General features: G+C 42.6%; 1 protein-coding gene across 1 annotated transcript; it reads right to left on the bottom strand.

Moving 5' to 3' along the window:
• Positions 1 to 6,313: 6,313 nt before the first annotated feature.
• On the bottom strand, positions 6,314 to 20,435 carry SNTN (sentan, cilia apical structure protein). The gene is made up of 4 exons (XM_032412149.1): positions 20,326 to 20,435; positions 17,935 to 17,969; positions 11,273 to 11,412; positions 6,314 to 6,472 (listed from the first exon to the last, which is right to left on the bottom strand). Exons 1-4 carry the CDS (start codon positions 20,433 to 20,435, stop codon positions 6,314 to 6,316), a joined length of 444 nt encoding a protein of 147 aa, XP_032268040.1.
• Between the last annotated feature and the right edge of the window lie 2,606 nt (positions 20,436 to 23,041).

Raw genomic sequence — 23,041 nt, 5'->3', positions numbered from 1 at the left:
AGACGAAAGCCTCCCTCCTCTCCCAGCCCAATTACCCCTCTCTACCTTAATTTAAAAAGGATTCCAAGAGTCAAGAAACCCCAGTTCAGTCACACATGGTCACCTCAGAAATTAGAAATGATTTTCATTCTTCACCTCTCCTCCCATCCTGATTTCAGAGAAGGGGGTTGGTGGTGGGAAATCTAGCAGGAATAGCTCATGAGCCACATTACTATGCAATTTAATGTCTTCACTATTCCATGCATGCTTTTCACAGGGAATCAAAGCTCTTTCCTTGAAGACCAAAGTAGAGAAATTGAAGATCCTTTAGAAACCTCCTTGTGGTTCTCCTTTCCCCACTTCTAATTTCATTATTGATTTTCATTAAGCCCTTCAGAGGCCCCCAGTACCTACAGCTTTCTTTCCTTCAAAAAGAGAGATTTTGAGAAAGCAGCCAGTTTACAGGCTGGTAGAGGTAAGGCATGCTTACAGCCAAATACGCCCTAGTCCGGACTCCGAGGCCTCTGGCTCTCCTGGTGAAAAGGCCCATGAATGTCCCAGGATTCAACTGTCCCACTGTGGGGTTCACATCTGTTTGAGGTCAAAGTATACCCTTAAGGTAAAGAAGGACAAAATACTGGAATGAGAAGCAGATGAAGCTGGTGAAGTTGCTTTGAATATAAAGATAAATCATTGAATTTTGAGATGGCTTTATCTTATAAATAAACACGTGCCTTGAAAAAAACGGCTGGGCTGGCCGAGGTCCAAAAATCAGTAAGACACAGAAGGGATGATCGCGTGGTTCTGCTTCCAGATAATCACAGCTGGTGGGTGGTTCCAGGCTCTGGGCTCCTATGTCCTAATGGATTGTCCACTCTGTGTGGGCTTCTCTGGCTGCTACACAATGGGGACATTTCAGGGTCTGTGTCTTTGACCTCGAGAGTATTCTCTGCACTGCTTATTTGCTGGTTCTGAGCTAAACCAGAGTGAGCTCCATCTTAAACTAAGTCTAAATCTTCATTCTCACCAATTTTTAAAATGAGCACAGTCTTTGTTGTAATAAGACCCAGCTCACCCATCTAACATTAGAGCACCCTGTGGTTTTTTTTTTTTTTTTCCAGTATGACATCGACCCACATCTAAGCAAATATCTTAATGTTCCCCTTTGCACCTCTTCTATTTGAGAAGGACTCGTTAATTCATGTATTTGTTCCTTCAAGATTCACCAAGTAGCTACTATACTCTACGTGCTGTCCTGGGTGTTTGGGATACTATACAAGACAGGCCGGGCTCCTGCTTTTAAGGATCTGACAGGCCAGTAAATGGCCACATGAATTGTGGGTTTATGTGGCACTTACAAAACATGTATAAAGTATATGTGCCTGTTTTTAACCTTAAAAGCATGGAGAAAACATCTGCTTTTTTGTTCCTCTCTCTCTCTCTTTTTTTTTTCTCTAGGACATCTTTGGCTCACTGACATTATAGTCCTCTATGTATTGGGCTTTACCACAGACGGCCAAGGTCAAAAGGTAGCAGAGAACAGCCAAAAGAGGCAGATTTTTAAATAATTAAAATTTGTCCCTATGCTCACTGGCACCTTGTTATAATTTTCTTTTTAAAGACTCTTGGTTTGCACAAAAGACTATCAGAATGGGAAGGAACTTTAGGGAACATCTGGTCACAGTGCCCTCTTTTACTAAGTAAGGGAGAACCTGAGACCCAGAGAGGAGGGGGCGCAGCAACAGGACTAGGAGGGACACTCATGACTGTGACCCCCACATCAGCTTTTCTACCACCGTCCCTGGCACATGCCACTGTTGGGACGATACCCTCCCCTCCTCCCCTGGCCTCCTGCTAGTCATTTGCACTTTGTTCAAGGAAGACCATGGGCTGCCGTCTGCACGGATGCAAAAGTTCCATTGCCTTCCTCCAAAGGAAGAATTCCTTGGGAAATTAAACCTAAAGGACACAGAGAGGCAAGGAAAAACATGTTTTTATTTTTACTGCTTCTCTGCTTTCGCTCTTACTGAGTCCCTTTGGGTTCCGGAGCTATGCACGGCAGCCGTGGCCGCTTCCTCTTCTCTCTTACTTTGGAGGAGAGTTTGTTGTAATCGGGTATGATCCTCAAATCACGGAGAAGCTCTTCGGGAGTGGTTTTACATCCCACTCATGTGATCATAGAAAGGAGTCGGACCGCACAATACAGGCGTGGGGTGCAATCCTGGGTTTTATCTGCCCCTATTGCTATGGGACCCGAAGTAACTTGCTCGACCTCTCCAATTTCATTCTCTTGTATGAGATGGAGATGGTAGCAGAAGTATCTTACAGGTGTTTAGGGGATTAGGTAAAAGACCATATGGTAGTACTTGCGTGTAGTAGATGCCCTATTGGGGGCAGCTGTTAATAACAACGATGATAACAATTTGTCTAGAATCAGAGCAAGTAGAAAGAAAGACACATGCAGGCTGCCTTCGTATCTCTGAAGGACTCATGCGCTTCTCTAAGTCTCACAGGAATGTCTTTAAGAAAACTGGTCTCATTCTGGTCCCAAACTGCTATTTGAGAAAACACGAGGCTCACTCAAAAAAGGTGGAGGACTTTCTCAGAGCCACATAGCTGGTGGTGGCAGAGCTTGGAGCAGAGTCGGGTCCTCTGTCTGTCTGGTCCACTTCTCTGGGTCGATGATTTCTCAAGGGGCGTAGCCCTCCCAACGACTCAGTCTGAACACACACACAGTGGGGGAAATCAAGACCACAAGAAGCCTCTCTTTAGGTATAGTTCATATGTTGTCAGCAAATGACTATGAAAAAAATCAGTATGTTCACTGTTCTTTACATTCAGAATTGTGGATAAAGTATTGAAGCCTTAGAACAAGACTGCATGGTATTCCTCAAGTGTGCTGGAGGGGAAGAAATGTCCAGACCCACTTTATGCCACGGCACTTCCAGAATTTGATTATGCACAATTGTACCCCCAGAGGATCAAAGGGAGGTGTGAATCCATGTGGCCTAGATTGGAATTAGAGGAAAGGAGAATGGCACAATAAATATTTTAGGCCTGAATTCTCTGGGTCACGGTCTCCCCCTGTCCATGGGCTGGGCCACCCTTTCTGGGTCCAGCAGACTGGTCTCCCCAAGAGCACTCATTAGCTCTACTGATGCCAAAGGTCAGCTGATGAGCAGGACTCCTGTTGGTTTCCTTCCAGCCCTTTTCCCCTTTCTTACAAAGGACTATTTAAAGCACAATTCCTGATCTCATACTTGGACCCATTTTTAGACACTAGAATAAAGAAAATTAGGGGTTCTAGGACTGGGTATGTTTCTGTCACACTCACCAAATTGCAAGGGTACTTGCAGCTCTTGGATAGGAATATTTTATCTATATTTAATCACAGGAAAACTTCCCAGGGAGGCTCAGGTTAGCTCCTTTTATACATTGACAATGCAAGAAAGGTTTCACTTAGAATAACAAATGAGATTATTCCATCAAGATGCTTTTACTGAGCCCATACCTGAGAAGCAAATAACATTACCTTCTAGTCCAAGTTACAGATTTTGTTTTAGAGATTTTTGTTAATTTCCCCTGTTGATCATTTCTTCCCCAGCTCCTCCCTTCTTTCTTTGAGAACCTGCCCATATACTTTGCAAAGACTCAGTTCCCACAGTCCCTGCTGCGTGGGCATGTGATTTGCTTCTCTAAGTGCAGACAACTAGATCAAAAGTCCCTACTCAAAGGCAGACAATCAGATTCTCTCTCTTGGGGATTGGGATTGGGTTTCTAAACTGCTACTGAGTGCCTGTTAAGCATTTAAAGAGAGAGGTGAAGTTAGCAATTGGGGACATTGTATTTGCTCTTGTGCCAAGAAGCAGAAAGAACTGGTTGAGAGATAGAGATAAAAAGGGAGATAGAGATAGGGATAGAAATGAGAATGAGGGAGCATGGGTGGGGGGGAGGGAGGGAGAGAATGCAGAATAATGACCAGATGTAGACAGATGGCAGAGACAAGAAACCAATTCATTTAAGAGAAACTAAGCACAAGATCTTGGCCTTGCTTTCTATTACTGCTTCCAGCATTTTGTGCCCATTAATTGCATTCTCTGACCTTCCCATTTCGTTATATGCCCCTGTGATAAATACAACCCTTCCCTTTTTCCTTTGTGTGTGTGTCTATGTATGTGTGTGTGATTGAATGGGTTTTGTTCCTTGCAACCAAGAAATCCCAAGACAGATTTGCATCCATAATCTCACCTCTGATGACCAGTAACATTTCAAGATGGCACCTCTGTCTTAAGAGTAGAGCTCCTGGTTCTGGGACTAACACCAAGAAGTGACGGAGGCCTTTGTGATCTAGTGTCTTAGCATCATGCTCATTGATTTATCTGTCACTAGTGCTTCACGTGCTTTGGCTCTGTTTTCATTCTTTGCATCAAGCTAAAATAGATTCTGTAATTGATATCCTCCTCAGAGGAGTGTGACTTTCCATCTGGGATGGATTTTCAAAATTCTTACTCGGATCCCAGAGGGTTGGAATGGCTCCAACATTCCTCATCACACCATTGGCCAGCACCTCTTTTTCCCTTCTCTGAAAGGTGTGAATTTGACCTTTTCATTGGTCACCAAGGCTGCCATATTCAGCTACTTGTGACTAGGATACAAAGGGCTTTGAGGGAGAGCAGCCCACAGAGTTCTATTTGAGGGATGCCAAATGGTTCCCCAGGACCCAGCTGGTGCCTCTCTCTTGCACCGTGCTTGAAATGTGCACAGTTATTTCTGTTGAATTATAATATTATTGCTCAAGATGAAATCTAATATTAAAACAAAATTAGCCATGCCCACAGAGAGGGCAGAAAACTCTCAAACCTGCCAATTATGTGACTTTGGAAAAATCAAAACCTCTGTCTTTCAGTTTCCTCATCTGTAAGATGCTAATACTAAAACCTACCTCAGAGGGTTGTTATGGGGGTTAAATGAGTTAATATTTGTAAAGCCCCTAAAGTGGTACCTGGCACTTAGTATGAGTCCTGTTGAATACTTGTACTTCCTGTTAAAATGGTGATAGAGGTAAAGTCTGGCGCTTTTTCTTACACGGTATATAAACTCTTACACTTAGAATGTCTGAGGTTTGGGAAGTGGAAAGGGCCAAGGAATCGGGTCTTGGTGGGTTGGAAACACTACAGAGTGAGACCAGAGGTGAAGGGCTCCCTCCAGGAAAGGGTTTCTTCACATATGTATCTGAGGCTTATGGTGTTGAGCTAGGAAGAAAAGGCAAGATAATGAGGAGGGATTTTGGAAGTTACAGTAATTTTACAATGAGTAAAAGTCTTTGTGAAAGTCTGTCTAAAGTCTCAGGCATTGACGTGTGTGTGTGTGTGTGTGTGTGTAATTTAAACTCAGGAACACAGGCATGGACATAGGGGATGTGGGTCCTTGAAAAATATCCCCTTTTAGAAGATATTCTCAAAAGCTTGTTGGTTGGCAACAAAAAGTTGACAGACATTGCAAGGATATTGGGGTGTTTTGGTTTTAAGTCATGTTTATTTAGGTATAATTCACATAGCGCAAAATTCATCCTTTTTATTTAGTGTACAGTTCAAAGAGTTTGACACATGTGTGCAGTCATGTAACCACCACCACAATCAAGATATAAAACATTGCCATCCCCCCTAAAAAAGTTCCTTCATGCCCATTTGTGAACAACTTCACTTCCCAGCCACAGTTCTGGTAACCACTGATCTCTCTCTCCCCTCTGGGTAGTTTTGCCTTTTGCAGAATGTCAATAAAGTTTCTCTGACCTTTGAGCCCATGTCAGGGGATAAACTCTTCTACTTTCCTGATTTCCTTATCACAGTTATAATTATACTGTATATGCAACTGACTAATACATTGTTAAATGTCCACCTCTTCTGCTAGACTTCTCTCCAGGCAAGTCTGAGGGCGTAGATTATGTAGCTAGCTCATTACTGTTTCTTTAGCAGTACCATCAAGTAAAGGCTCAACAAACATCACTTAATAAATGAATGAATGAATAAGTCAATGACTATAAGGAAAAGTGTTTTAAGTCACTATTGACTGAGCAAAAGCAATTTGATATCCATTGATATCAAATCTGTCCTATTGTAAAGCACCCAGACACCATACTATTCAAACATCCTGAAGTGTATGCATATACTTTTGGAGTTACAGTGGATCTAAATATTAGCAATCAGAACCATCCCAGGCAGTTCCAGATTCATGATCAGTATGCTCAATTAATTAAAAATAAAATGGAAAACTCTTTAAACATTTAACACTGTCTACTGCCATTATTTTGTCTAACAGCATTCTTTAAAGCTATTTAATTCATGATTTTTACACTCCATATATTTTGTAGCAAATCTGAAATTACAGTGATGCTTAAGAGCAAAATCATGAAATCCTCAAAATCAAGCTTATTTTCAGTGTGCTTGTCGAGTTCAGAAAGGAGGTCTTTGTATTTGGGTTTGGTTTCTTGTCCCTGTGAGAATAAAGAATAAGTGAAAACCAAATTCATTTTGCCACATCAGTTTTACAGATAACAAGTGATAAGAAACACGTTATTAACATGGTTTTGTAACATGTTATAACATGTTATTAATAATATCATGTCAAGTTGCTACTAGCCGAGCACCGTGTTAACTCTTTTCATGGGTTATTTCACTGAATTTCCATGGTGACCTTACTGAATATACATACTATTATTGTCCCCACTTTACAGATGAGCACCAGACATTCAGTGAGAACTAAGTAACTTGCCCCAACCTAGGCAACTATTGGTATGGAGCCAGAATTCATAGTCTTGGCTTTCTGATCCTGGAGCCCATACTCTTAACAGCTATCTGCCTCTCTAGAAACACAGATACGTTACATCTTCAGAATTTCAAAATATCATCTTTGTTTTTTTAATCTCTGTTATGGGAAGTATTCATTCTGTATTGCACTGAACAATAAAATTGTCCAGAAATATGAAATAAAAAAACGCTAATATCTGTGCTTTGAAAAATTGTTCAGCATTTAGTTTGATCATAAATCACCCCAAGTCCATAGTCCTCATAAATAGATTGAAGGAAAACATATGAGTAGTACATACACGGAGAGGCTTTTTAGTTTCCAACCACAGCTTGTGAAATATCTTCCCAAGTGGCATTAGAAACATTAAGGTCATTTGATTGTTATTCTGAGCTATGTTTGCGTTTAGTTCAATCCCAAATGCTCACCCATGAGCTAGCTGTAAAAAGCCATCACAGCAATGACTAAGGCCCTTTAGGAATGATGAGACATTCCTCTTACAGGCTAGACCATTCTTGTTTCTCTAGGCTCTTGTTTCTCTCAGGAGGTCACACCTAACAGTGAGGGCTAAAGGAATTCCCCTGCCTCACTTCAAGACAGCTCAGTGCTATTTTGAAAGGGTCAGGTCCAAGGCAGAGAGAGGATTACTTACTATTGGAATGGCACACAGCTGAAAAGTCAGAAGTGGCTATAGATGTCTCTTCTTTTCTTTTTAAAATTTTATTTATTTGAGGGAGAGAGAGTAAGCATGAGCAGGGGGAGAGGGAGAGAATCCTCAGGCAGACACCCTGAGGAGCGTGGACCCACCATGGGGCTCGATCCTAGGACCCTGAGATCACGATCTGAGCCACAGTTGGAGGCTTAACTGACTGGGCCACCCAGGTGTGCCAGATCTCTCTTTTTTTCTGCACATTGGAAGAGCACAGGAGCTGACCCAGGTCCAGGCCCTCTTGGGGCCCGACCAGCCATCTTGTTTTGTTTCTTCTTCTTCTTCCTTTTTTTTTTTTTTTTAAGATTTATTTATTTGTTTGAGAGAGAGAAAGCATGCACTCGCATGAGTCGGGGAGAGGGCAGAGGGAGAGAATATCCAAGCAGACTCCTGCTGAGCAGGGAGCCCGTGGTGGGGCTCAAACTCAAAAGCCATGAGATCAGGACCTGAGCTAAATCCAAGAGTCCCAAGCTTACCCAACTGAGTCACCCAGGAGCCCCTTGTTTTTTTATCTTCTTAACAGTGCATTTAAATGCTCAGTTTTATTATATCCGACTGACTATAGAGGGTCAAATCCCCCCAAATTATGTTAGGCTTATGAGAAAGGAGATGTTCCCCTCAGAACCCAGGCCTCAGCCAAGAGATCCATCTCCATTTACCAGAGAACTCCACATGGGGATGCAGGAGAAAGCAGGAGAACCGAAGGGCTGCCATCTTTAGGCATGGACTCGAGTGCCCCTGCCTGCCTTAAGGTATCTCACAGAGCTGGGTGCTCGGTCCAAGGCAGCATTCTGACATTACTCTGTGCGTTTGCCCTGCGTGAAGTGAAGCTCATTGCTATTAATACTGAGAATGTCCCTGAGTCCCCTGGAGTCCCCTAAAATGTGGCTTCTTTTGGGTGCCTCTCATGTAGAACAGAAGACAGGACTGCCTACGAGGCCCGGAGATCCAGGAATGACTGCCTTTCTAGAGGGTAGCCTACACTAAGGGACCCGAGGCTGAGGGTCTTTCCCAATGATTTGGCTTTAATGTTTTTCCCTTGGCTGTTCTCAGAAGGGGCGATGAATTATAGCAGTGCCCCTCCCCTCATCCAAGATCTCGGGAGTTTCAGTGTCCGGGGTCAACTGTGATCCCCAAGCGACCAGTCTGCCTCTGACCAATCGTCAGAAGGTCAATAGTAGCCTCGCTTGAGGTCACAGGGCCCACGTCACTCACCTCCCTTGGTCTCAGTCAGGTGGCATTTTATCATCTCATGTGGTCACACGAAGGGTGAGCACCCTCCGGTAGGGTATTTAGAAAGACCACATTCATATAACTTCTACTAGAGTATATTGTGATAATTGTTCCATTGTATTATAGTATTGGGAATCTCTTACTGTGACTAAGTTATAAATGAAACTTTATCATAGGCCCGTGTGCCTAGGGAAAAGCAGTCTGTAGAGGGTTGGGTTCTGTCCCTGGGGTCAGGCATCCATGGGGCCTGGGAGCAATCCACGCGCATAAGGGGAGACGACTGTACATCAGGATGACCCTCTGCTAGGTGCTCATTTTCACGCTTGTTAAAAGCTTTCTGAGGATTTGCCCAGCCGCCAACTAGGAGCCCTTTTTCTCTCTGGAATTTGTCATTTCTGTAGGCCTCTGATGTAGGCAAATGTTACAGGATTTACTCACCCACGCCTTCCTTAAAGACTCCCTAGAACTTTTTACCACTTGTCAAATCCCTCCTGATAGTTTTGGCTGAAAAAGTCTTTCTTTAAAAAAAAAAAAAAAAATCAAAGAATAATACAAATGATACTTATCTTTCTTGTAATTGAAAATGTGTGCCCTTTGACCTACAGCACTTCACGTCCCCTCCCCCCAGCCCCTGGCAACCACCGTTCTAGTCTCTGTTTCAATGAAATTGGGTTTTTATTTTATTTATTTATTTATTTATTTAAGATTTTATTTATTTATTTGAGAGAGAGAGACTGAGAGAGAGAGAGCATGAGAGGGAGGAGGGCCGGGAGGGTCAGAGGGAGAAGCAGACTCCCTGCCGAGCAGGGAGCCCGATGCGGCACTCGATCCAGGGACTCCAGGATCATGACCTGAGCCGAAGGCAGTCGCTTAACCAACTGAGCCACCCAGGTGCCCTGAAATTGGGTTTTTAAAAAATCACTTATTTGTGGATCCAAAACCAAGGTTGATTTCTCACACAGTCTTTTAAAATAATCAGAGATTCACAGGAAGTTGTCCCCTTGACCCAGCTTCCCCCCCCCCAGTGGATGACACCTGATATAACTGTCCTATGGGAAAGCCCATACATTTATATTTTAATGGAATTATAATACTTATCTTTTTAATATCTCAGAACACACAGAGCACCTTACAGACTGCTTTTTTTAAAGTTTTTTTTCTTACTCTACCTACAAATAAATATTGGTGGTCTAGACTCTTGCATGAGCCCCTCTTTTCTTCTTACACATTTCCCCTAGGCCAGCACTTCCCAAAGTATGCTTGCAGAATGTAATGCAATTTTAGGTGATGCAGGAATAAATATTAAATATAAATTAATAGTCATCTATTCTTTTATTACCTTCCACTTTTACCCACCAAATTAACATTTACAATAGTGCTAAAGTATTCCTATAAATTTATTTAAGTAAAGAGTTAAAGAAAAAAGTTCTAAGTGAATTATCATACAGGCTATAGGCAGATAGAGGAAAAATACTGAAGGTGGTATTCAAGTGACTGAAGGTTGGGGAATATGCCCGTACGTAATTCAGGTTCGTGACCCTTTATCTATTGCTATCTCTGACTTCTATATTGCCAACACAAATCTCTATTCTGACCTCCCAAATCATATGCCCTGTTGCTCTGTTTCTCCTCCAGCATGTTTCATGGACATCTTAAAATTGACACATTCTAATGGAACTCATCACCTCTCCCCCCACCCCACCTCATCTCAAATCTGCTTATTCTCCAATCTTTGTCTTCTCTGGGAATAAGGCCACCACCCACTTCTTCCCAAGGTCAGAAAGTGGGGTATCATCATTTGCTTCTCCTGTCCTTCAGCCCTACAGCCAATCAGTTATCAGATCCTGTTCATTCCACCTTCCAGACGTCTCTCCTGTTCATCACCTATTGTCCTTGGTTTGGATGCTTCCTCACACTCTCTTTGTCCCTCCCTCACCCCCACCCCAATCCCATCTGTAGGTGGTGTAACTTCTTAGTCCTGGACTTAGAGACCATGTCTGGCTTCCTCCTGCCCTCAGGCTGTACCTCTGTAATTTGACTTTTATCTACCTCCTCAGCCTTATCTCCTAGTGCTTCCTACTTTCCTCTGCCTTCTCACCAACTACTTCCCAACACCCCCAGGTCTTTGACCTGCCTTACAGGCTTACCATTCCTTCAGCTTGGAATACTATCATTCTCAGCCCTCACCTACCTCCTTTGCATTACTAACACTTGCTCATTCTTCAGATCTCAGCTATACCTTTATTTTCCAGGAGTGCTTCTTGGACCGACTGCCCCAAGATGGCCCCTCTGTTTTACTCTTTCAGTGCATGCTCTACCATTTCACGGTTATTTGAATATTTGAATATTTCTAATTACTTTTTCAGCATGTTTCTCTGCTCTGCTGGATTGTTAGCTTGTCCATTGTCTTAACTCCAGTGCTCAGCTCATTTCCTGGCTTATAGTAGGTATTCATTAACCATTCGTTGAATGAAACATGATTGTTGGCTCTTTGGGTCTGCCATTAGGGCATGGCCCCTGTTTCTTCATATCCATTAATTCACTTACCTCTGTGAAATTCCTAAATTGGGTCTGCAGCAGATCTTTGGCAATAGCTTTTCCAAGTTTACCATCAGGATCAGAAGAATTTCTGAAAATCAGAGCGATGGTGGCAATGGCTTTTTCCAGATCTGAGCCTTTCTTGAGAGCTGTGAGGGAAGAAATGATGTAGTCTAGGTTAGGAATGACTCTTCCCCACACACAGGGTTATATTTTCCAAGGGAACCAAGGGGTGCAGGGTTGGAAGATGTATGTCAGTGTGGCCCTGTCCTTGGATTCTTTGTCCTCTCTCTGGGAGTGGGATGTAGGGACATCTGGACCTGGATCTTTAAATAATGGAAACAAAATTTCTTCAGGAGCAATAAGAATTAGTAGAATTAGGATGAGATTTCCCACCTGTTTGTCATGTGACCTTGGGAAAACACCTCGCCTCTCTTAGCATTGGTTTTCTGATCTGTAAAATATTTAAGCGGTACCCACTATGTGCTAGGCTCAGTCCCTGGCATTGAGGGTACCACACTGAATAAGACAAAGTCCTGCTCTTGTGGAATTTATGTTCTATGTCAATCAAAGCATCACCTCATGTCAGTGTGATAAAGGAGGATGGCATCCAAAGCAAGCTCTCTGATCATGGTGGATAAGGGACCCCCTTTGACTTAGCCTCAGACAATAGTGATTTCCCAGCTGGTCTCTCTGGTTTAAACTCCTTGAAAGGGTGGTGCTAACTCATTCCTTTCCAGAGCACCCAGTGAACTCTGAGAACTGCACAAGGTACAGTGGAGAAAATTGTTCTCTATCCTCTTAGGCCCTAGCACATCCTATATTATAGAACTTTTCACATATTACAGTTATTGCATTTTTAATGGTCTTTCTTCTCAACTAAAATGCAAGCTCCATGAGGCCAGGGATCCTACCTTTCTTTCTCACTGTTCTCCTGGCGCAGATTCCTGCTATGTAGAAGGTGCTTATACATGCCGTTTAATGAATGGAGAAGAAAAGAAAAGAGAAACAGAATCTTACAGCTTTTAGCCTGGGTAATGTGCAACAATTGTCGATACAAAGAATGATAATCCGACAGAATAACACAACTTTTGTTTTGAGCACTTACTATACTTCTGACATTTTCCTAAGGGACTCAGCACCCAGCAGTGACACAACAAGATGTGGCCTCTGCCCTCTTACAATAGACTTTACAATCTAGAGAGATAATAAGCAATAATCAAGAAGAGAATTCATATGTATTTGTTTATGTATATATTCAATAATTATTTGTCCATATGCATATATATGATACATATCTACAACTTGTGATGTATGAGGCAGAGAAGGCACAGAGAGAAAAAAATAAAAGAAATACATCTGGGAGGAAAACTACTTAGATAGCTGGTCTTGGAGGTCTCTGAGAATAGATGAACATTTATGCTAAGAGCTAATGGATGAGAAGGATCCTGCCCTGTAAAAGCATTTGGGGGGGGGCGGGGAGAGTCAGGCTGGGACTAGGGCTGTGTCAGATGTCCCAGGCTCAGGGAGCAGAAGACGTGAAGGCTTAGATCAGAAGGAGTCTGGCACGTTGTGGGAGCTGGGAGGAGACAGCTGTGGTAGGAACCTAGAAAGGTGTTTGATTAGGAAAGGAGACGAGACTGGCCCATGCAGAGCTTACAGCCCCTGGAAAGGAATCAGACTTTCCTTTGCAAATATTTTCTCCCAGTCTGTCAACTGTTGGGTTTTTTAATCCTTTCATTGAGATCTTTTATGGAGGAATAGTTTCTAATTTTTTTTATTATGTTATGTTAATCACCATACATTACATCATTAGTTTTTGATGTAGCGTTCCATGATTCATTGTTTGCATATAACACCCAGTGCTCCATGCAGAACATGTGCCCTCTTTAATACCCATCACCAGGCTGGCCCATCCCCCCACCCCCCTCCCCTCTAGAACCCTCAGTTTGTTTCTCAGAGTCCATAGTCTCTCATGGTTCATCTCCCCCTCTGATTTCCCCCCCTTCATTTTTCCCTTCCTGCTTTTATAAAGTCTGATTTATCAATTTCTCCTCTTATGAAAATTTGTCCTACATAAAATTACAAGTTTTATAATTTTATGGCCTGCATTTAAATCCACAATCCATTTTGAATTCATTTTTGTAGCAGGTATGAGACTTAGGTGGAGGTTCATTTTTCTTAACGTGGATGACCAATTGCTTCTGCATCTGTTGTTGAAAATACTATCCTTCCTTTGCTGAATCCTTCTGCATCTTTGTCAAACATCAGTTGGCCATTTTGTATGGGTCAATCTCTGGGTTCCCTATTCTGTTCTATTGATCTGCATATCCGACCCTCTGTCAACAACACACTGTTTTGATTCCTGTAGCCATATAGTAAACCATAACACGGGGGACAGCAAGTCCCCCACTTTCTCCTTTTTCAAAATATTTTGGCTATTCTAGGCCCTTTTCCTTTCTGTGTATATATGGGACTTGCAGTAAGCCTTAAGAGAAATTTGAGGAGAATTGATATCTTTGCTATGTTGACTCTTCCGGTTCAGGAACAGTATGTATCTCCATCATCATACCACTTTATAGATGAAGAGAGGATGTGATCTTGCTGAGGACACAGTAAGTGGTAGAGCTTGAATTTGAATTTGAATTCATGGGAAAACATAAGCTTCATGAAAATGAGATTTCTTTCTTTTTTTTTTTTCCTGTCTTGTGTTCTGTGGAACCTGCAATATTTAGAATAATGCCTGGCACATGGTAGGTGCTTCACATGTATTTGTTGAATGAATGTCTGCCAAACCTGTGTCCTCAGCTTCCTACTCCCGGATTTCCTCCCTAGTTTCTGACCCTCAGTCTTACTGCCGATGGCTTGTGCCTGACCTTTCCCACTTCTGTCTGCTTGTCCAGTGGCTGGCCCTCCATCTAACCTAGAGCTCCAGCCTCAGAACATTCCCTGTTTCTTTGGATTTGATTTTTAGCTCTTTCTCCCCCCTCCCCGCAACCGCCGATCCTTAACCTCCTCTTCCTTTCGTTTCTGCCATATCCATGAAATCCATAGATAGAATTGAGATTCTCCTCAATTACCCAACATTTTGCTGCTCATCAAAATCCCAGGAAATGAGCATATTCTTCTAGCTTGTGTCTACCCGCCTTTCCTGGGGTGTGTATGTTTGAGGTGGTGGGATGCTATAGGGGGGTAACCTTGAATTTAAGTGGCTAAAGAATAAACTCTATTTATTCTGTCTTTAAGGAACAAATTGCTTAGAGGAAATACCTTAATTCTTTAAGAGGTAAATATTCCTTCTGTAATTTTGGCCAGTTGATTTATTAATTAATAACCAAGAGTAATTTGGGAAGTCTTTAGTATGAGCTGCTCTACTGGGCCATGGGGGGACAGTAGCCTCTTGGTCTCCAGGCTCTGCCTTTCTGGTGAGGAAGGGGTATATTTGCAAGCCATGACTGAGTTTGCAAATAATGACAGACACCTTCCTTGTTTACTCTGTGCCAGATGCTTTTCAAACATAATCTTATTTAATGCTTAGTAAAACCCATAGAGGTAGGTACTATTTGTGTCTCAATTTTACATATTGGAAATTGACACATGGAGAGATTAGGAGTTTTAAGGTCACATTGCTCAGAAGTGACAGACGAAGGATTTGAAAGTCTGTCTGACTTCAAAGACCATAGATAGACCTGCCACTTTGGAGTATCTCTTTGTAAGGCCATCTCCACAGAGGCTGTGAAACCCAGACACTGTCCAGCCCCCCCAGGAAGTTCAGGTCCATCTGCAATCTAGATGGGGACTCCATCTGGACAAGCCAACTCCTCTCCCTTCTCCACCATTCTTTTAAACCCAGCAGGCATTTCTTCCCTGACTATGAAATAGCATATGTTCATGGTAAAAACTGAGCTAGAAAATATTACAAATAAAAGATAACAAGGTGTCTGGTTGTCCTACCAACACTCATGATACTTTGTGAGATGTTTTGGTTTCCTGTTTTTATGGTTGGGTTCTTCCCTTAATAAACTCAGCATGTTGCCTTTTAATTCCTACCCTGTCTGCCTCACAGAGTTGTGAGCAAATATGTGAAAGCATATTATAAAGGGCTAAGTCCTATTAAAAACCCAAGGGGTCAGTGTTTCTCTTTTGGCGTCTTTTATCAGCTTTCTTGCCTCTGGAAGGGGTGTGTTGGAGAGGTGTTAAATCGGGCACTTCATGTTGACCTCTCCTGTTATTTCCTACCTCACTTTTCATGGTTTAATAATACTAAACTGTGTGTAGTCCCTTACTCACTCTGTTCTCCCAACAAGTATTTTTTGGCAAATACTTATTGACAGGCTCTGTCCTAGTTCTGGGGATGGAACAGTGAGCAATATCAAGAAAGTAATTCTTAATTTGGTGCTTGCATTCTGGAAGACAATTGTAGTGAACGATTACAGAGCTAGAATTCTACATGCTACCCATTCCTCCATAGGATGCACAGGATTTGACTCACTTGACTGTTACACCAGCCTTCAGAGGTGGGTTCACGCATCATCGCCACTTTATAGATAAGGAAACTGAGGCTCACAAAGGTAAGTAGCTTGCTCAAGGTCACACAGCCCATCTGGTCCCTCACCATGATGTGCACGGCCTTTCTGTAGTGTTCTTCAGGCAGTATATTCTGTAGGACTCTTTCCCAAACTTCCAGACTGGGCAACGGGTCCCTCCCTTGTGTTTCTCTATTTCCCTGAACATAAACTTATTATAACCCTCACACTAACACACGGTTGATCTGTCTAAATTTCCTTCTAGATCAGAGCTGTCCAAAAGAAATGTCATGTGAGCCATAATGACAATCTAATCTTTCTGGTAGCCACATTAAAAGGGTGAAAAGAAACATACAAAATCATTTTCATAACACATTTTATTTAACCCAATGTATCAGAAATATTATCATTTCAACATGTGATCAATCTAAACAAATTATTGAGATATGTTACGCTTTTTTCTACTAAGTCTCTTAAATCTGACTTGCTGATTACACTTACAGCACACTTCAATGCTCAAGATCTACATGTGGCTGGTGGCTGCCATACTGGATGTTCCCGAGGGCAGTTACTACATTGTATTTATCTCTACGCTCATCCCCAGGCCCTGGCGTGTTGTAGGCCTCAGTGTATGTGTGTTGCACTGAGCTGACTGGAATGTCAGAGCCATCCTCTGCCTCTTTCCCCTCACCTGCCCTGGAACATGGCACCCAGCTCCAAACGTTAGATCTAGTGAGTTCCTGACACTTTCGTGTAATAGAAACCAACTCTCAGTATGGCAAGGTGTCAGAATCACCTCGTTTTAGAACTTTTCCTAATATTAGTTATTTTTGCAAATGGAGGAATGAAGACCTGCCGGAGAGAAGTGGTTTGCCCAAGGTCACGGAGGTAGTATGTGGCAGGACTAAAAACCAGGTCTCTGTTCTTTTCTCTCTAGGTCAGTAGTTTTCCCAACACGATAGTGTCTCTCAAACTTCCCTGCTACAAAACTGCTTTGGATGCTAGAGGCAAATATGTACTCATCCCCTATTCCCACCCTCAAGAAATCAAGGACACAGACCTCAGCAGCCAGCAGAGAAAATGGGGATTCATACTGACCTCTATTCCAAGCTCTGTCCTTGTCTTATTTCAATGGATAACATTTAAAACTACTTGCCATTGAATAAAACACATTCTGGGTAGATGAACCATGTTTATCCTATGTTTTTTCAAGGCATGGGAATAAATGTGGCCCAACGGTCTAATGTAAGGAGTCTGGTGCTAGGAATGGTGTGTGTGTGTGTGTGTGTGTGTGTGTGCGTTCAGGGGCAGTGAGGGTGATGGAGAGTTACAACCCCCCTCAACCTCCTAGAAGGGATAAGTTGTATTAGCCATGTGGTGGAATATTTATCAAAAGTATCCGGAATCGTATAAATTATAAAACAGAAATCATAGGTTTCTTGTTGTGATAGTATAAAAATAATAGTTTCTTCATGATGGAGATTTATTTAAGTAAAAATACAGAGTCTCCTTTGGAGACATCGGCCAGCCATCTAGGAGGAAAAACAATTGCAATATAGTAAATATCCATTTGTGCTTCTTACCCTGTAAACATTTTAAAGCCACAGATTTTGGAATTAGATAATGATCCAAGTATATGAGTGGCTTTTATTCTTATATTGTTCTTTCCATGGCAATACTGTTAGCTCTAAAGATATTTTACCTATAAAATTGAATGTTGAGGGCAAATATTTACATTTTGAGAGTTGGCCACACTGTGTTTTCACTCCATCAACAGGGGCCATTGGGGGTTGATTGCATCCTGAATCCAGTGACCATTGATATTGGATATTGATGGTCTTGCTCTGGACATACTGAAGATGCTGCCCATAGAGAGGCAGCTGGGCATGTGGGAAGCACGCTGAATTAGGAGTCAGAGGATCCACGCTCTGAGCTTGGCCTCGCATGGACTAAGTTTGGGCAAACTAATTCCTATCATTGGACCTCAGTTCTCAAATCTTTAAAAAGAACATGATGAATATTTGATAATGTATCCACAAGTTCTCTCACATCTCTGGCATTCTTTGATGTCCTGTTGTTTTTAATTCTTTGTGTGCTATCATGGCAGAGGAGAAATATGTACATCGCAGTCACCCCATGTCTTACCTTTTATTGAAGCCAGTTGTTTCGATATTGAAATGCTGCCAACAAAATGAGAGAAACATAATGATTTTGGAGCTTGGGTATTCATTTCTGCATCTAAAGTAAAGCAGTACAAGGACACCTGGCTGGCTCAGTCTGTTAATGGTGGGATTTTTGATTTTGGCTCAGGTCATGATCTCAGGGTCATGAGGTCGAGCCCCATGTCGGGCTCTGCGCTCAGTGTGGAGTCAGCTTGGGATTCTCTATCTCCCTCTCCCTCTGCCCCTCTCCCTGCTTGCACATGATATTAATTAACTTAAAAAATAAAATAAAGCAATACAATGATTTAAAAATTAATTTATTTTCAGTAAACCTTCAGCGAAACTTCTAGTGGAACATCATCTTTCATCTTCGTCTTTCAAACCCCTTTTTCTCCTTGCCACACAGCAAAGAAGTGCTCAAGTGTGTCGAGCCCACACATCCTAGTCTTTCTTGCATTTATGTCACACAGGACTAAAGTCCCTCCAATGGAAAAGGAATAGAAAAGTGTGGTCACCTTCCATGTAAGCTCTTCTCTGTTCTTTCCCATTCCCACCCGACTAACATGGAAATTATCCAGGACACTTTGGAAGCCACATGTTAAAACCACAAGCATCAATCATCCTGGGTCCCTACATGGCTACTGGAGTAAATCTGCCACAGACCGGGAACCCTGGCTCCATACTGTCACACAAAAAAGAAAAAAAAATCACTTATTGGTTCGTAAAACACTAAGGATTTGAAGTTTATTTATTTATTCCAGTAGCTTAGCCTACCTAAGAATCTAGGTACTGAGCTGGGGGGTGGGGATGCATCAGTGACTAATAGAGACATGTTCCTGCACTCTTGGGGCTTAAAGTCTAACGCAGAAAACAGATTTTAAAGAGGCAAATCAATAAAGAGCAATGGCATGGTCAGATTTGTTTTTGCGGAAGTTATTTCACCTGATGTATCAGAAAGAGACTGGATGAGGGGCCAGATGGGAGGCCGGAAGATGTATCTTGCTCCCTTACAAATGGAAGATCAAAATTTGCTCGATATTTCAACCCACAAGAGCTGGAATGGTTTTTGAGAAAGCCAGTAAGAACAATAATACTTGGTTACATATTTGAAAATTCCTTAAAGGAAACTTTTGGGTTCAAGATCTGGATTTGGCACTAACTAATCAAGACCTCATCACCTGGGGGGGGCTCATTTTTCTTATTTGTGAAATTAGGGAGCTGAACTCCATGATATTTTTTTAAAGATTTATTTATTGTTATTTGAGAGAAAGAGAGAGCAGGGGACGGGACAGAGGGAGAGGGAGAGAAAGTCTGAAGCAGAGTCCACACTGAGTGTGGGGCTCCACGCAGCGCTCGGTCTCATGATCCTGAGATCACGACCTGAGCCACAACTAAACATTGGACACCACCCAGGCACCCCAAGGACTCTATGATATTTTAGGTCTTTTATGGTCTCCTTGGTGAGTTTCCCTTGATTTTCTAGAAACTATGCACCATTATTATCTTCCTTATACAATGTGCTCTCTTTTCACTTTGCATATACAATGTACCTGCAACAGGGCTCGTGTCACTTTCTTTTCTTCTTCTTCTTTTTTTTTTTTGGCTGTTATATTCTATCGCCATAATCTCCATTAGTCTGTGAGGCCTTGGAGAGCAAGAACTATGCGATTTATCTCAAAACCTCCCACCCCTCACCTAGCAGAGTACCACCTAGCACTTGTTAAGTGTTCAAGAAAGTTTTTTGGGGGCGCCTGGGTGGCTCAGTCGTTAAGCATCTGCCTTCAGCTCAGGTCATGATCCCGGGGTCCTGGGATTGAGCCCCGCATCGGGCTCCCTGCTTGGCGGGAAGCCTGCTTCTCCCTCTCCCACTCCCCCTGCTCATGTTCCCTCTCTCGCTGTGTCTCTCTCTTTCAAATAAATAAATAAATAAATAAATAAATAAATAAATAAAATCTTAAAAAAAAAAGTTTTTTGAACCACAGTACATCTCCTAAATAAAATTACATGAAAAAGAATATTTTTAATTTTTTAGCTATAATTTGACACATTTGAATGATATGAAACAGTTTCCTCTGCCATGGATAGTCTGAAAGAATTTGTTGTACAAGTAAAATCCTTGCAAATTTTGATTTACAAATGTTTCTCAAGAGGCAATCAAAGATGTTTGTGTTAATTGTATCATCTTTTCAGTTTATAATCAAAGCTGCCCATTTGTTCCCTTTGTTTCTCCAATTTAACTTAAAGGTGGATTGAGGTGGGTACTAAGCACCAAACTTGCAATATCTTGACCAGCAAGTTGACATGAACTCTTTGGAAATGCACCTGCAAGCTTAAACGAAACTCAGTAAAGGAGAGCCACCCATGTGCCACTGACCTTTTGGGCATTTTCCTAGGTGCTAAAGTAGATGGTGGGGCTGCAGAAAGACTGGGGTCCCCTTCCAAGTGGAGTGCCTGGTCCCGGCTACTGTGCATACAGCCACACATACTCTCATTGCCTGTTGTGTGTTGGTCCTTCCTAAGCAACAGTCACTTGCCCACTGTTACTATAGTCATTCACTCCATGACAACTATATAAGGCACTTTTAGAAGAGCCTTTTGCTAGTGTTACTGTATGTGGACATTAAATTATTCATGCATTCAACAAATATTTGAGGCCAGACACTCTACAAGGTGCTGGAGACAAAACAGTGAGCAAAATCAGACATGGGCCCTGATCACAGACAGCTTAGTGAGAAAGACAGATATTAATCAAGTGATCATATGAGAAAAATCACACCCATGAATGGTACCATGCAAGGGGATGCTATGAGATTGGTGTCAGTCAGGGAGATCAGGGAGGCATCCCTGGGGAAGTGATGTTTGATGATGAATAAGAGTTAAGTAGATGAAGGGTCAAAGGATCCACATGGTGGGCAGAAGGAATAGCTTGTACTAATCTTGGGGGCAGGAGGTGATCAGGAGGGTGGTGATCAGGAGGGACTGAAGGTAAAAGCCAATGTGTCTGGACCAGAGAGGCTGACGGGGAGTGAAGCTCCACCTGAGGAGGAAGAGGAGACATGGTGTAAAAGACCATGCAGAAGCTTGTAGGCCGCAATAGGGGATTTTCACTCTATGTCAAAAGAATGGGAAAGCATTTGTGGATTTTAAGCGAGGAGGGTAATAAAGTTAGATTTACATTTTGGAAAAATCACTCTGGCTTCAATGCAAATAACAGTTTATAGAGGTGGACAGTGTAAATGCAGGAAGACTGGTGGGAAGACTACTTCTCTTGTGTTAGCTTAGAACTCTTTCTGTAAAAACCGGGGGATGTATCAACTTAGGTAAGTCTGGTTCAGGGAAGACATGACCAACAATTACTTAGATCACTGGTGAGTTGATGGGTGAGAGGAGACAGATCTCAACAGAAGCTAAGAATAGCCATTGTCCAGGCTTCAAGTTGGCTCCAGGACACTGCTATCTTATAACTGCCTCACTGGTCACTGTGTACCATATGGCCATGTCACTCATTGCTTGCTTCTCTTTATGGGTTTTCTTTTCTCTCCTCTCTCTACCCCTGACTAATTCCCTTAGCATTTTTCATTTAAACTGGGGAGAGAGAGAATTTGATTGTCCTCACTAATTACTGTTTCCATACTGGTCAGAGTTTTAATGCCAGCCCACCCCCCATAGATTGTCAATTAGTCTGTGCAATTATCTCCTATGGATCAGATGATAACCCTGAGGTAATCTCACTGCCCAAGTTCAAACCTAGAGCTGGTTTCCTCCCAGAGGGCTCTGGGTAGGTTTCCCAGAATCTGGATCTGTAACACACATTCCAGATGATTCTGACATGGACCGTTTTGGAGAATTGTTGGTAGTGTTCAAAAAGAGGCTCTACCGTAGAAAGGTCTAAGTTGGAATTCTGACTCTACCACTTACTGGTTGTGTTTGGAATAAGATCTTTAAAACTGCTAGGTCTACTTTGTCACCTACAAAGTAACACTTTCCTTATGGAATTACTGTGAAGGCTGAGTGAGTTAATTTTGGTGAAGCAGTCAACACAGTGATACATGAGGAGCAGCCAACAAATAATAGTCCTAGAGAAGATGATGTTAGAGATGACCTTGTCATCAGAATCCTGGCGGGATGCAGAATCTAACTCAGATGGCTCCAGAGACACCCATGAAAGGATTATTCAGTGGGTGGGGTTAGGAAACTTAAGCATGGATGTTGAGGCACCCAAAGTGTAGCAACAATAAGAGACTGTTAGCATCCTTAGTCCCAAAGACGCAAGGAGAAGAAATTGTATTATGGAGCCCAGTGACACCTGAATTCTTATAGCAAGGGCCACTTCACAGGGCTGTGGTTGAAGGGAGGCAGCCATGGCTAGAGATCAGGCAAAGCAGGAAGAGAGTGGGGCTATTTCTTCAGCATGATGATGCTGAAGGAGAAGAAGAAAAATAAGGAGGAGGAGGAGAGGAGAAGGAGGAGGAGAAGGAGAAGGAGGAGGAGGAGGAGAGGGGAAGGAGGAGGAGGAGGGAGAAGGAGCAGAAGGAGGAGGAGGAGGGAAAGAAGAGAGGGAGGGGAAGAAGAAGAAGATCATCAATGGCATTCTCAAAAAGACGTAGCAGCATCTGGCGACAGTTCAGGTGAGAATACATTATGTTTCCCTAAATCAGAATCTCATAACATCATGGAACATTTAGGCTGTTTACACACAGGGCCAAACCATCTGGAAAAAAACATTAAAAAAAATCTCTCCGTCAGTCTGGCGCTTTGGCGATATGAGGGTGGCACAGGAGTGTACTGAGGTAGGTATCGGTTTGGGGAAAGGAAAGGTGTGGCTTGCCAGCACGGGTTTGACAAATGATGCCACTCGGACTTAGCGATGCACACACAAGACCCCTCCCCAGGTAGCAGCACCGGGGCTCTTGCGTGTCAGCTCAGCAGGCTGAGGAGCGCATGCTCAGCATGCTGCTAATGGTGCTGAGCTTTGATAAACTGAGTGAGAAAAAAATGTCATCAGAGGAGAGGTTTTTGCTCACAGATTTGCTCTCCCACCTGCTTCTTATTCCGCCAATCGTAAACAGCAGATCATAGGAGTGAGGTTC

Source organism: Phoca vitulina, unplaced genomic scaffold (assembly GCF_004348235.1).
Source record: "Phoca vitulina isolate PV1807 unplaced genomic scaffold, GSC_HSeal_1.0 scaffold13, whole genome shotgun sequence".
Taxonomy (NCBI): domain Eukaryota; kingdom Metazoa; phylum Chordata; class Mammalia; order Carnivora; family Phocidae; genus Phoca; species Phoca vitulina.
This window is presented reverse-complemented; position numbering and strand designations above follow the sequence as displayed.

Coding starts and splice junctions, on each gene's coding strand:
- SNTN (XM_032412149.1), bottom strand. CDS start 20,435: ATGTGTGGCTGTATGCACAGTAGCCGGGACCAGGCACTCCACTTGGAA. Junction 11,413..17,934: donor ACAACTGGCTTCAATAAAAG/GTAAGACATGGG, acceptor CTTCCCTCACAG/CTCTCAAGAAAGGCTCAGAT. Junction 6,473..11,272: donor AATTTAGGAATTTCACAGAG/GTAAGTGAATTA, acceptor TTATTCTCACAG/GGACAAGAAACCAAACCCAA.